The sequence below is a fragment of the Alexandromys fortis genome, unplaced genomic scaffold (genome assembly GCF_014885135.2).
Source record: "Alexandromys fortis isolate MF-2015 unplaced genomic scaffold, M_Fortis_MF-2015_v1.1 scaffold_91, whole genome shotgun sequence".
Classification (NCBI taxonomy): Eukaryota; Metazoa; Chordata; class Mammalia; order Rodentia; family Cricetidae; genus Alexandromys; species Alexandromys fortis.
In genome coordinates this window covers 7,748,294-7,760,014 of record NW_026067968.1, presented here as the reverse complement: position 1 = coordinate 7,760,014, position 11,721 = coordinate 7,748,294, and the positions used below count along the sequence as shown (strand labels likewise).

Genomic DNA, 11,721 nt, shown 5'->3' with positions numbered 1-11,721 from the left:
GTTCCTTGCTTGTGCTCTCTCTCCTTCTGCTCCTGATTTGGACCTCGAGATTTCTGTCTGGTGCCCCAATTCAGGGTGTTATTTCAACATGCTGCTCCGTGTTGCCAGTTCCTCACAAGGATAACCTTAGTGTTTCCTCTGCTATATTTAGTATGAATGGGGCAGAGTGCCTGTTTTACATTGTGGACATGTTTGTCCCCTTCTGCCTGAGATGGACTTCAGAGAAAATGGAACACTTACAACTTTGAATTGGCCAAGTTATGCGTCAGGCCAGGAGGAGGACAAGAAACCTGGAGGCGAGCTGGGCAGGGTTGTGGTGGCACCTCACTTGAAGAGGGAAAAAGAGGGAGGACGAAGGTGGCAAAAGGTGGTAAGATCAACAAACTGGCCCTAGGCCCCTGGGGTTGGGAGTAAAGGGTTCCCAGACCTCACTTCAAGAGGAGGGGCCATGAGGGGAGGGGACGGATTGGGGTTGGAGAAGGAATGGAGGGAGTGCTCAGAGTCAGGTCCTTCATCAGATAAGGACGGGGTGGTTAGTGTGTGTGTGTGGGGGGGTGCTCCAGAGCACAAAGGGCAAAGGTCAGAAGCAGTACAGGCTGAAGATGTTCTCCCACCTTCCTACTCTGGCTGGTGGAGCAGGTGAGGCAATATGTCTGGATAGGAGCATGCCAGGCCTCTTCCATGCCACATACCCTGGTCTCCTGCCCTGAGATGCAGGACATGGGCAAGCAAGCCACAGTAGGTAGGATGGACAGGAAGAGAGGCCATACCCAGGGTCCATTTTTGGGAGGAAATAAATATCCCACTTGCTGTTAGTTCCTGGTGGCCCGTGGGAGTGCCCTAGCACTCTGGCAAAATACCAACAAGTCTTACTGGGGACTAGTCCAGGGACGCCAGGCCATATTCTCAGCCTCCCACAGCCATCTGAAACACCAATATGCAGACAGAGCTATGTCCCCTCAAACTCATGCTGAAGTCCTAGGCACCTGTTTTTGGAGGTAGGCATATTAGAGAGACGACCATGGTGTGTCCTAGCTCAGTGTGAATGCATCCTTCTAAGAAACAGCATGTACATAAGGACGACTTTGGTGTGTCCTAGCTCAGTGTGAATGTGTCCTAAGAAACAGCGTGTACATAAGGATGACTCTGGACACAGACTCAGTCTACACAGGGAGAGGTCTCAGAGCTAATCTACTGTCCCTGCTCTGGGACCACAAGACATGTCTTGTTGAGAGTCCTGTATGCAGAATTGTCATGGCAACTGGACCAGTGATTACAGCTGGCACAGGAACAGAATGGCAGCCCCAGCACCTCCATTACCTTCTCCTTTTGAAGGATCCTGTTCCAGGGAGCTGAGAGCCACTGGCTTATCCGAGGGACGACTTACTATACACACCTGGAGCTGGGCGAATAGTCATGGCTGACAACCACAGCATTTGGTCTGATGTGCTCAGTGACTGCAGGGCCTCTGGACCACCTTCCTCCATCTCGGAGGTTCTGGCATGCTGCCATCCTAGAGCCTATAACTGTCTAGCCCTCTATGTCAAGCAGTTTTGCAGCCCTTGAACCCCAACTATAGCCACAGGTCACCCCATCATTTATATGCTACAGCTGTTCACAGGGGTAGGAGAAAGGAGAGGGGCTCAAGGTGCCTTTCACAGGAAGTGGACTGAGTCAAGCCATGCTCAACAGCAGTGATCTTCACACTACTGTCATCACAGGTTCTGGAACACCCAATGCTATGGCTGGCCTGGTGCGCCCCAGATCTCAGTGCCAGTGTCCTGCAGCAGCCCCCGATTGCTCACTGCTATCCGTGCCCACCATGCACAGGTGGCTGCCTTCTTTCTGTCTTTCAAGTGAACACTGAAGCAGAAGAGAGATGGCAAAGAGACAGGACAGGACCTGATGGGCATGGAAGTGACTGACAGGCCTTTTTCACAGCATGCACTAGGAGTGCTCTAAGTACCAGCAGGAGAAGCGCAGGCCTGATTCATGGGGCTATGGACTAACTTTCTGTATGGGAAGGGGTTAATTGGGAGTTAAGATTCAGAGAAAAGATGGAGGACGGAGAAGCAAAAACACAGGTACGAAAGCCCCACCTAGGATGGAGACTACGCCATTCTCCAGCTGCCTCTCAGCTTGTAGATTATTAAGATTGTTGGCCTAAACCTGGTGCACGCCTTTCATCCCAGCACTTGGGAGACAGAGGCAAGTGGATTTCTGTGAATTTGAGACCAGCCTAATCTACAAAGTGAGTTCCAGGACAGCCAGGGCTACACAGAGAAACTCTGTCTCGAAAAAACAAAAAACCCCAAACAACAACAACAACAAAAAAGACAGTGGGCCTAAAGTCAGGGGTCCTTCATTTCATAAAGGTGATGCTGGTGACAGACATGATGGCAGTCACGGGGAATGGTGATGGTTGCGATGATTGTAGTGATGGATGTGATGATAGGGGGAGTGATGGCATTGGATGATGGCCAAGGCGACAGTGAGGGAAATGGTAGTGATAGAAACGAGGGTGCTGGGGGTGGAGGTGACAGTGGAGCTAGAGGTGATGGGAGAGAAATGAGGGATGTGGCAGCAGCTGGGCATGATAGAAATAAGAGGGTGGCTGTGGTCGTGGTGGAGGTAATGAAGACAAGTGGTGGAAGTGACATTGGTAAGTGTGGTAGAATTAGTGACTAGAAGATATGGTAATCGTTGCAGTGGTGGTGGTGTGGTGGTGCTGGAGTAGGCAGAAGTGAGAGGAATAGTGAGGTAGTGATAGAGAGTGGAGAGATGGTGCTGGGGGTCGGAATGGAAGTTGTAGACATCAGGGAGAGGCAGATGGAGGTTCTGGAGAGGACGGTACTAGTGGTAAGTTGGCGGTAGTGCTTAAGGTGGTGGAGGCAGTGGAGTGTGGGGCATTGATGGAAGTCGTAATAAAGGTCGTGGAGATGGAGACAATGGTGGAAGTAATCTTGGTAGCACTGGATGTGAGGTAGGTGGAATCAGTGTGAGAGGGCACAGACATGGGGCAGTGGATACAGAAGTGATATGATGATGATGATGATGGCAGACATGAGGCAGTGGATACAGAGGTGGGATTATGATGATGGCAGATGTGGGGCAGTAGATGCAGAGGTGGGATGATGATGATGATGATGATGGCAGACGTGGGGCAGTGGATGCAGAGGTGGGATGAGATGATGATGATGGTAGACGTGGGGCAGTGGATGCAGAGGTGGGGTGATTATGATGCTATTCACACTGGGCTTGTCTGGAAAGAAAATGGGACTTAGCTGGGAATAGATACAGAGCCCAGTACAGAGACACAGAGCAGCTCGATGCTCACTCTCTCCCGTCCTGAGATGGTCAAGTGTAGAACAGTACCTGTAGTGTGTTTTTCCTACCTTCCTTGAGGATATCTTTTATTTATTTATTTATTTATTTATTTATTTATTTATTATGTATACAATATTCTTTCTACGTGTATGCCTGCAGGCCAGAAGAGGGCACCAGACCTCATTACAGATGGTTGTGCATGTGGTTGCCGGGAATTGAACTCAGGACCTTTGTAAGAGCAGGCAGTGCTCTTAACGCTGAGCCATCTCTCCAGCCTCCCCTTGAGGATATCTTTAAAAACACCTTGTGCTATTTTGAATACTAGAAAGGGGTGGGGCCAAGTGGATGTTGCGTGGTGGACAGCTCAGTGCCTCTGAGGCTAAGAGCTAGGGAAGTGGAGGATCCAGCAGCTGGCCTCTGGTCCACCTGTTTCCCCAGGCCTCGACCTTCCCACCCCTTCTCACAGCACTTCTCACCCCCTGCACCGTTGTTCTGTGTTACCTTGTGGGCCCCTTGCCGGTTCCTGGGGAGGCTTTGGGACACCTCTTCACTCTCTCCAGCTTTGTTCTTTTGTTTATTTATTTATTTATTATGTAAACAATATTCTGTCTGTGTGTATGCCTGCAGGCCAGAAGAGGGCACCAGACCTCATTACAGATGGTTGTGAGCCACCATGTGGTTGCTGGGAATTGAACTCAGGACCTTTGGAAGAGCAGGCAATGCTCTTAACCTCTGAGCCATCTCTCCAGCCCTCCAGCTTTGTTCTTGATGCTGTGCTGAGTGCCAGTTCCCTGGGGGCCGCAGGTCTCTGGTCACTAGGGTCTGTGCTCCTCACTCTGCCACACAGCTGAGGCACTCGGCACTACTGGAGGAGGCAGGCAAGTCCTGAACTTGTCACCCACTGGCTGAGATTTTGGGCTATTGCCAATCCTTTATACCAGCCTCAGTTTACCATCTGGCCAACAGGTCAAGATGGATACCTCCAGGGAGGATGCCAAGAGGCCCATGCTGCCCAGAAATAGTGAGAAGCTTAGTGATCAGAGCAGCAGATCAGAGGGGCCCAGGAAGCCTCCCCTCCTAGGGGACAAGTCCCCCTCTTCTCTTTCCCATGGCATGGCAACAGCTGCTGCCTCCCCCTGGATGGGAAGAAGCTTGGGCTGAGTCATGGGCTCAACTGGGAACATGACATGGCCTCCTGCGGGACAATGGCTCCCATCCAGGCTTAGTGGGAGGCAATGGGGCAAAGGAGGGTCAGGCACCTCCTCTTGAGACTTACATCTGGAGCCAAAACTGGGTAAGGCACAGGAGTTGGCCCAGGAACTATCAGGCCTTTCGGGTGCCAGCTTAGACTGACCTCAGGGCCTCACAGCCCCCACCCTTCCCTGAACTTGGCCCAAGCAGAATGAAGCTGATGTCACATGCTGAGGCCATTGTACTGTGCCTTCCCAGAGGCATGGTAAGAAGGTAGATAAAGCCTGGAGGGCTCAGGGGGACATCTGTACTCCTATGCAGTGGCTAGCACAGGGAGGTTTAGGGGAGCTGGCATAGGGCCCAGATCATCAGCCTGGAGCCCGGCCACCCATTACAGAGGGACCAGACAGAGTGAGGGGAACAAGAAAACCTTTGGTCCAGCCCCAGCCCAAAAGAAGTGTGAAGGGACTGTGGAGGGAAGGGGGTGAGAGGAGAGCCAAGTGGAGGCAGTTGGGGGTTGGCTGGATGATTTGGAGGAGGTAGAGAGCCAGGGTCCTGCCCCTTCCTCACATCACGCTGCCTCCATGGGACTCCTTTCCCAAACTCCAGCTCTCTTGCTCTGTGTGTGTGTGGGGGGGCAGCTGGGGAAAGAGGGTGCCTGTCACCAGGCCTGTCCCAGTCCACTCATCCCACAGGGCATGAATACCTCATGGGCTGAGTGCCAAGGTTGTCCACTACTCCACTCCCCAGCCCAGCAATGCCCACCTTTCCTAACCCCAAGAATAGCCATAGCCATCTTCACCTGTGGTTGGCTTTATTACACTGTCATGTGACCGCCAGAACATGTGAATAGAAGATGGTCCTCTTTTCTGGGAGCGGTGCAGGCTGACCATAAGCAGAGCTGTGCAAACCTAGGTGGGAAGAATTGTCCTGTGGTCATTTCCCAGTGGTCCCTCCAGGGGCAGAGCAGCAGTGAGACCACAGGCAGGGACAGTAGCTGAGGTCCTAGGAACCCCACACAGCAGAATGCACCTGGACTCCTCCACACATCTGTCCTGTACTCTACACAGGTAGTGTGTCAGACATATGCATACAGGCAACTGAACGGTGCCAGTTAGAAACTTAGAACCAGTCACTTATTCCTAACTTCACAGTAACTGCACCGAAGACAATGAGTCCAGTGTTGACTTAGGGCAGATTCCCTGCCCTGGGAAAGCAGGCACTCGGGGAAAACCAACACAGCGGTGCTCTGCCTGCTCTTGTAGTACTGCAAACACATAGACAAATAGACACAGACAGTCAGACAGACAGACACATACATGAGAGAGGGAGAAACCTCAGCTCATAAATCACCAGTGGAGTCAGAAGCCAGGACATCATCGCCTCTTCTCCAGCTCTCTAGACTGCAGCCTGCCCTGGACCTCCAGTCTTGGAGCATCACGGACAGGCATCAGCTTCCTGGCCAGCCATGGACATATTAGGAGAGCACAGAGAGGGTCGGGAGATGAACAATGGTTCTGTCCACCATGGGGAGACCAATTGTCACGTCACTCCAGACCAAGCAGACAAATAAATAAGTCAAGTGTTAGCAGAAGACATAATGACAGACTTGGCCCACGTCTGTCCTCTGCAGACAGCACTGCTGGGGAGAGGGGCAGGTTGTTTCAGGCAAGGTTGAGGCCATCCCCATCCTGCCACACCCCTTCCTAAAACCATCAAGCTTCTGGGACAGCAAGACTTGCTTGGGGAGCAAGTGTCAAAGTAAGGTGGCCCATATCCAATACAAAGGCAGAGGATGAAGACCTTCACATTTCAGGGGTGCCAGCCTTCCTTCCAAGAATGTCGACGAAGGGGGAGTGTGCCTCCCCTGCCTCCCTGTGACAGCTGTTCCTACCCGTGCCCCACAACAGGAGGTGGCACAGCAAACATTGCTCTTGTTAAGCTGCACAAGCTTTGGCCTTGTGTTTGGGGCCTAGGAATGACTGCAGCACCAGGGAGACCCTTAGAAAGCAGGAGAGACTCCCAGGGTCAGGCCTGCTGGAACACAGCATTAGCTTCCACATGTGAAGCTTGGCTCATGGCCGGATCTGCCATTCCAGCCTTGCGACCAGCAGGGACACTTGGAGGGTCCTCTCCGAGTAGCAGACATATGGTGGCCTTGAGAAGGCTCTTTTGATATAAAGAAAATCCCTTCCCAAATCCCCTTCTTTGCCCAAAGTCCCACCTCCATTCCATTCCAGGAACAGTCACTCCAGGGACACCCAGCTTTAGCCACCTTCAGGACGCTCCAGGGTCCCTGCAGGAGCTGGGCCTCCTTCAAGGTCAGCTGTGTCTCTACAGCCCCTGCTGGTACTTGTGCCAGTGGCCTTCTCAACAGGGGTCCTGCTGCCATTCACCCGGAGTGGGCTGTTCACTCAGTGCACCCTGTCGGGCACCTGCATTAATGACTTCTTTGACAAGCGAGTCATTTTATGATGGCGCTGGTACACAAGGACACTCTCAAGTATCCCAGCAGGGTGTCAGGGAAGCCCTGGGGCCGAGAAAAACTGTTACCTCACACTGTGAAGCCCAGGCCCAGTGAATGGGCAGGTGGGACCCCTTGCTGGAGAGGACACTGAGGAAGACTGTCCCTAACTGGGCAGGGTACAACCTGTGCTCAGGTGTGAGGTGGAGAGTGAAGGGTGTGGGGGGAGGCAGCCCATCTAAAAAGCAGCAGCATTCATTCAGGTCCCCAGGTGGAGCCTGCTAGTCTTGAGGTCGGGCTTCCACCCACCTGGGCTGCTCCTTCTGTCCCAGAGTCCCACCCAAAAGAGACCCGTGCCCTGTCCCTTCCTCCACCTTGGGGGATACAGAAAAACACTTCACACCAGCAAGGACTTGACGAGGCCATAGTGGAACTTGCGGACATGGCGATACAGGTCCCCAGACTGTGTGAATCGGCGCTCACACCAGCGGCAGGCATGGGGCTTCTCCCGTGTGTGGACCACAGCATGCCGGCTTAAGTTGTGTGAGTACTGGAAGCTCTTGCCACACTGCACACATGTATAGGGCTTCTCCCCCGAGTGTGTCCGTTCATGCCTCTTCAGTGTGTATGTGCAGGAGAAGGTCTTGCTGCAGAGTGGGCATGTGGGTACGGCCCCCTCAGGAGAGAGTCTGGCACGGACACTGTCCCGCTCTCGGAAGTGGGCACTGAGATGCAACTGCAGTGCATGGGTGCTAGGGAACAGCTTGCAGCACAGAGGGCAAATGCAGAGGTGCCTGTTGGGACCCAGCTCCTCGCTGTCCCCCACCGGCTCTGCATCCAGTCCAAGTTGCTGGCTGCCTGTCTCTTGGACATTCAGTGGTTCCAAGTCCTCTGCCAAGTCTTGGGCTGCAGAAGCGCAGACGGGTGGTGGGGATCGGTTGGTGCTCCGTGGGCTCCTGCTATCTTGTTCAGAGAATGAATCTTGCTCAATCTTCACCAGAGGCTGGACCCCTTGCTGCATCGAGCTGTAGAGGGATTTCTGGAGGATACAGGGTGGGTGAACCTGCTCCGGTCTTGGACTAGGCTTCAGTGACAGGTCCAGGGCCCCAGTTGGCTCCCCTGTGACCTGCCAAGATGGAGGTCCAAATGTTGGCAAGGGATGGGCAGCCTTGATCCCTAGAGGTGGGGGTTTGGCATTTGTTGCGGCTTGGCAGAAGTCAGGGGACCAGGAAGGCAGGGAGTGTGGTGGCTGACCAGGAAGCTCTGTCCCCAGAGCGCGGGTCTCCAGATCTGGGTCTTTCTTCCTAAGCCTGCCCTTGCAGACTTTGACGATATCATACATGTGTAGGTAGCTGGCGGCAGCCAGGACGTCCTCGACAGGCAGGCTGTGCAGGTCCAGGCGGCCCTCGTACATGAAGTCCAGCAGGCGGCTGAAGGCGGGCACTGTGACGATGTCGCCGTTGAGCCGCACCGTGTCGCGGCTGCTCTCGGGCTGGTCCCTGTAGAAGAGATGGAAGTAGACACTGCACGCTGCCAGTACAGCGCGGTGCGCAGGGAAACGCGCGTCGCCCACCAAGACAGTGCAGTCGCACAGGAAGCCCAGCTCGCGCTGCTGCCTCAGGCGGCCCAGCAGCCGTACGCCGTGCTCCGGGAACTCCATGCCGCCGCAGTCATCACCTGGGCACAAACGGGACTCCTGTCAACACGCCGGGGATGCCGTGACCGCCGCTAGCCCCGACGCGCCCTTCCCTGGTGCAGGCAGCGCGCAGAGAGGCGCGGGAGTGACGCGCGCAAACGCCAACCCCGAGCTGCCCCGGCACCTGCCCGGAGCAGGAAAAACTCGATCGAAAGTAAACAGAAGCCGCTCTGCCGCTGGGGCGGGGCTCGGGGCGCAGCGGAGGGGCCGAGTCGCGCGGGTAGAAGTCGGGACTTCTGGCAGCCTCGCCCGCCCGCCTGCCGCGCCCCCCGACGCCGGAGTTGCCGCCCGCCCGCGCCGCCGCCAGCTGCCACCGCTGCCGTCGGCCCCATTTATGGCAGCGCGGCCGCGGGGAGCGGCCCGGAGCAGCAGGCGGAGCCGGGAACCCGCCCCTGCGCTCACCTCCGCTGCACGCACGCGCTGCTATCCGCTCGTACTGCAAGCTGTCCCGTGCGGCTCGGACCGCACGGAGCTGCGAGCGAAGCGCCCCGGCCGGGAGGGCGCGGGGACTCGGACGGCGCCGGGCGGGGCGCTCACCAACTTGGCCGACTGGGCAACGCCTGCTACTAGCCCCGCCCCGGAGAGCGAAACTCCGGGCTGGGGCAGGAGGGGGCAGGCCAGGCGACTTCCCGGAGCTGCGGAACCGCTGAGGTCACCTCACTATCCCTACTCTGTCCGCCCCACCCGGTCGGTCCCGCTAGAAGCCAGCCCGCGCTCTGTGGCGGGAAGGGGGTGCAGGACCCTCTCGCGATACTTGTTTCCTGGGCCTCTGTGCCCTCTATGGGGTCCTGACTGCCCGGGTGGACAAAGGGGACGCCTTCCAGGCGTCCACTTCTCCCAGGACCAGTGCACCCGCTGTAGCCAGGACCGTGACCTCGGACCCCCTTTTGGATGCTCATGGGTCAGGGCGCTTACCGTTACACGGCAAGTCTCAAAAAGAATTCACGTCTTCCTAGGAAATATTCTCTTGAGCTCTGGTTAACGTATCTGGGACAGGCTGCAGAGCCGTGGTCTCTGACACAGGATTACCATCCGCTGCAGACGCTAGGCTGGTAGCCAGGTGCACTAAGATCTGTGTCAGAGGGCACTGGATAGGGCAGATATGGTGGGATGGGTGGAAGATACACAATCACAGAGGAGCAGCAGGAGACCCCTAGAGTCAGGCAGGCAGGTCACAGTGCATGTTAGAGAGGTGTTTTGGGGGAGTCCCTGGCAGGAAGGTGTGAGTGGGGACACGTGGTTCTTTAGAGGCGAGGAAATGGCAAGAACGATAGAGCTCTGGGTTTGGAGGGGCTGAGGCTGAATTGGTGCCTGGGAAGTCTTCTCTCCCAAGGTTGCATGTGGTGGGTATCCTTGACTGAGGGGGTTTGAAGTTGAGACACCCTCACAATTAGCTGTCAATTAGATGCTCTCATTTACAATTCTACGGCGAGGGAGGGGCCTCATAGCACTAAATTGCAGGGCCTGGGTTTCTATGGGGCTAGGCCCATTCTGAATTTCCACCTTGCATTTGCTAGTAGCCCAGGGACCAAGAATGTTGGGTGGGCACCACCCAGAGTGCTAGAAGGCAAGTGGGAAGGAGGTTTGTACAGGGTAGGGTGTTCCCAATGGGCTGGGTTACAGTAGACAGGGTGAGGTCAGGTGCTTGGGTAGACTAGACAAGCACATTCTGTGTGTAGAGGGCCTGCTCCTTAAACACACAGAAGAGAATGCCCAGGTATGAAGGAGACCTCCTGACTGTTGGGGGAGCCTTCAGGGTCCTGTTCACAGTTGATGGATTGGAAGCCTAAGGGGCTGTAGGGGCCCGGGAGGATCAAGACTCTACAGGGAAGAAAACCACATTGTTACACTAAACAGAGGCCAAAGCAGGGGTATTTTGAGTTCTATACCAGCTTGAGCTATGTGGCAAGGCCCTGTCTCAACTGCCCATCCTGGAAAAACAGTGTATCTGAAATGCAAATTTGACTCGCTATATGAGTTATTTCCTAAATCTGGCAACTTGAGCAAGGAACAAGACACACTACATTTACCCAGGCACAGCATGGCTGAGGGGCAGCAGAACTTGGCTGTCCCCAACTTAGGAGCCCTGTCTGAGGAGGGCCAGTTTCCTCCTCTGACTGTCCCCTACTCTGCCTCAGCAAGAAAGGCCCACATCATGTATTCAGGGTAACCCTGACCCTACCGACCCTCTCTGAGCCTGCCTGGGCTAGAGCCTACCTCTGCCTCAGCTCCTCCCAGGGTTGGTATGATTCTAAGGGCAGTGCTCCTCAACCCTTTAATACAGCTCCTCATGTCGTGGTGACCCCCGGCCATGAAATTATTTTTGTTGCTACTTAATAACTTTAACTTTGCTACTATCATAAATTGTAGTGTAAATATCTGTGTTTTCTCATGGTCTTGGGCGACCCTTGGGAAAGAGTCGTTTAGAGACTCACAGGTTGAGAAACACCACCTATAGCTTTAAATATCCCCATTAACAATATGGAAATCAAAGTACACTCTAGGATCTATGACAATTAACTTTGGGGAATGACATATTATAAGGTGATAGGCCTTTAGTTCATTCCCAAAGTCTCCATCCATCGCTGGCTCCTCTTCATTCCTGTCTTTGCATGAAGGTCACTTTAGCTAGAGTGTCCTCCCTGGTCCCTCCTGGCCTGCAACCCATTCTCTATTTCTGTCTGGCTTTGTGTAGGGAGTCAAAGGTTGTCAGGAAAAGTGCACCCCTGTTCCTTTACCGGGCCATGCTTCTGTGCGCATAGATGGATCCTCTACCTGCCGCAGCACAGGTTTTGAGAAAATGACTGGAAAGTGACACCTGCCAGCCCCTTCCTCCATGCAGAGCATCTAGCAGTGCCTAAAGCCTTGCCCCTTGCTTGCTTCTAGGACAGAGAAGTCATAGAGTACAAAGACAGTGAGCCTGCCGCCTGCAGGGCCTGGAGACCTTCCGCGTCACACTATATTGCTCAGGCAAGTCCATCGTCTGTGCTGAGAACCTGCTACCTGGCATTCTAAGATCCTTCTCCACTAGCCAGTGGTCTGG

General features: G+C 54.6%; 1 protein-coding gene across 3 annotated transcripts; it reads right to left on the bottom strand.

Moving 5' to 3' along the window:
• Positions 1 to 3,120: 3,120 nt before the first annotated feature.
• Positions 3,121 to 9,218, bottom strand: Zbtb42 (zinc finger and BTB domain containing 42). 3 transcript variants are annotated; one of them, XR_007594053.1, is made up of 2 exons: positions 5,321 to 8,646; positions 3,121 to 3,262 (listed from the first exon to the last, which is right to left on the bottom strand). XR_007594053.1 is itself a non-coding variant. In XM_050154798.1 (2 exons), exon 2 carries the CDS (start codon positions 8,394 to 8,396, stop codon positions 7,380 to 7,382), a length of 1,017 nt encoding a protein of 338 aa, XP_050010755.1. In that variant the 5' UTR covers positions 8,397 to 8,481; positions 9,081 to 9,218; the 3' UTR covers positions 5,316 to 7,379. The 3 variants fall into 3 exon arrangements, 2 of the variants coding, with proteins under 2 accessions (XP_050010755.1, XP_050010754.1); XM_050154798.1 differs by lacking the exon at positions 3,121 to 3,262 and adding an exon at positions 9,081 to 9,218 and having other exon boundaries at positions 5,316 to 8,481; XM_050154797.1 differs by lacking the exon at positions 3,121 to 3,262 and adding an exon at positions 9,081 to 9,203 and having other exon boundaries at positions 5,316 to 8,659.
• Positions 9,219 to 11,721: the final 2,503 nt, after the last annotated feature.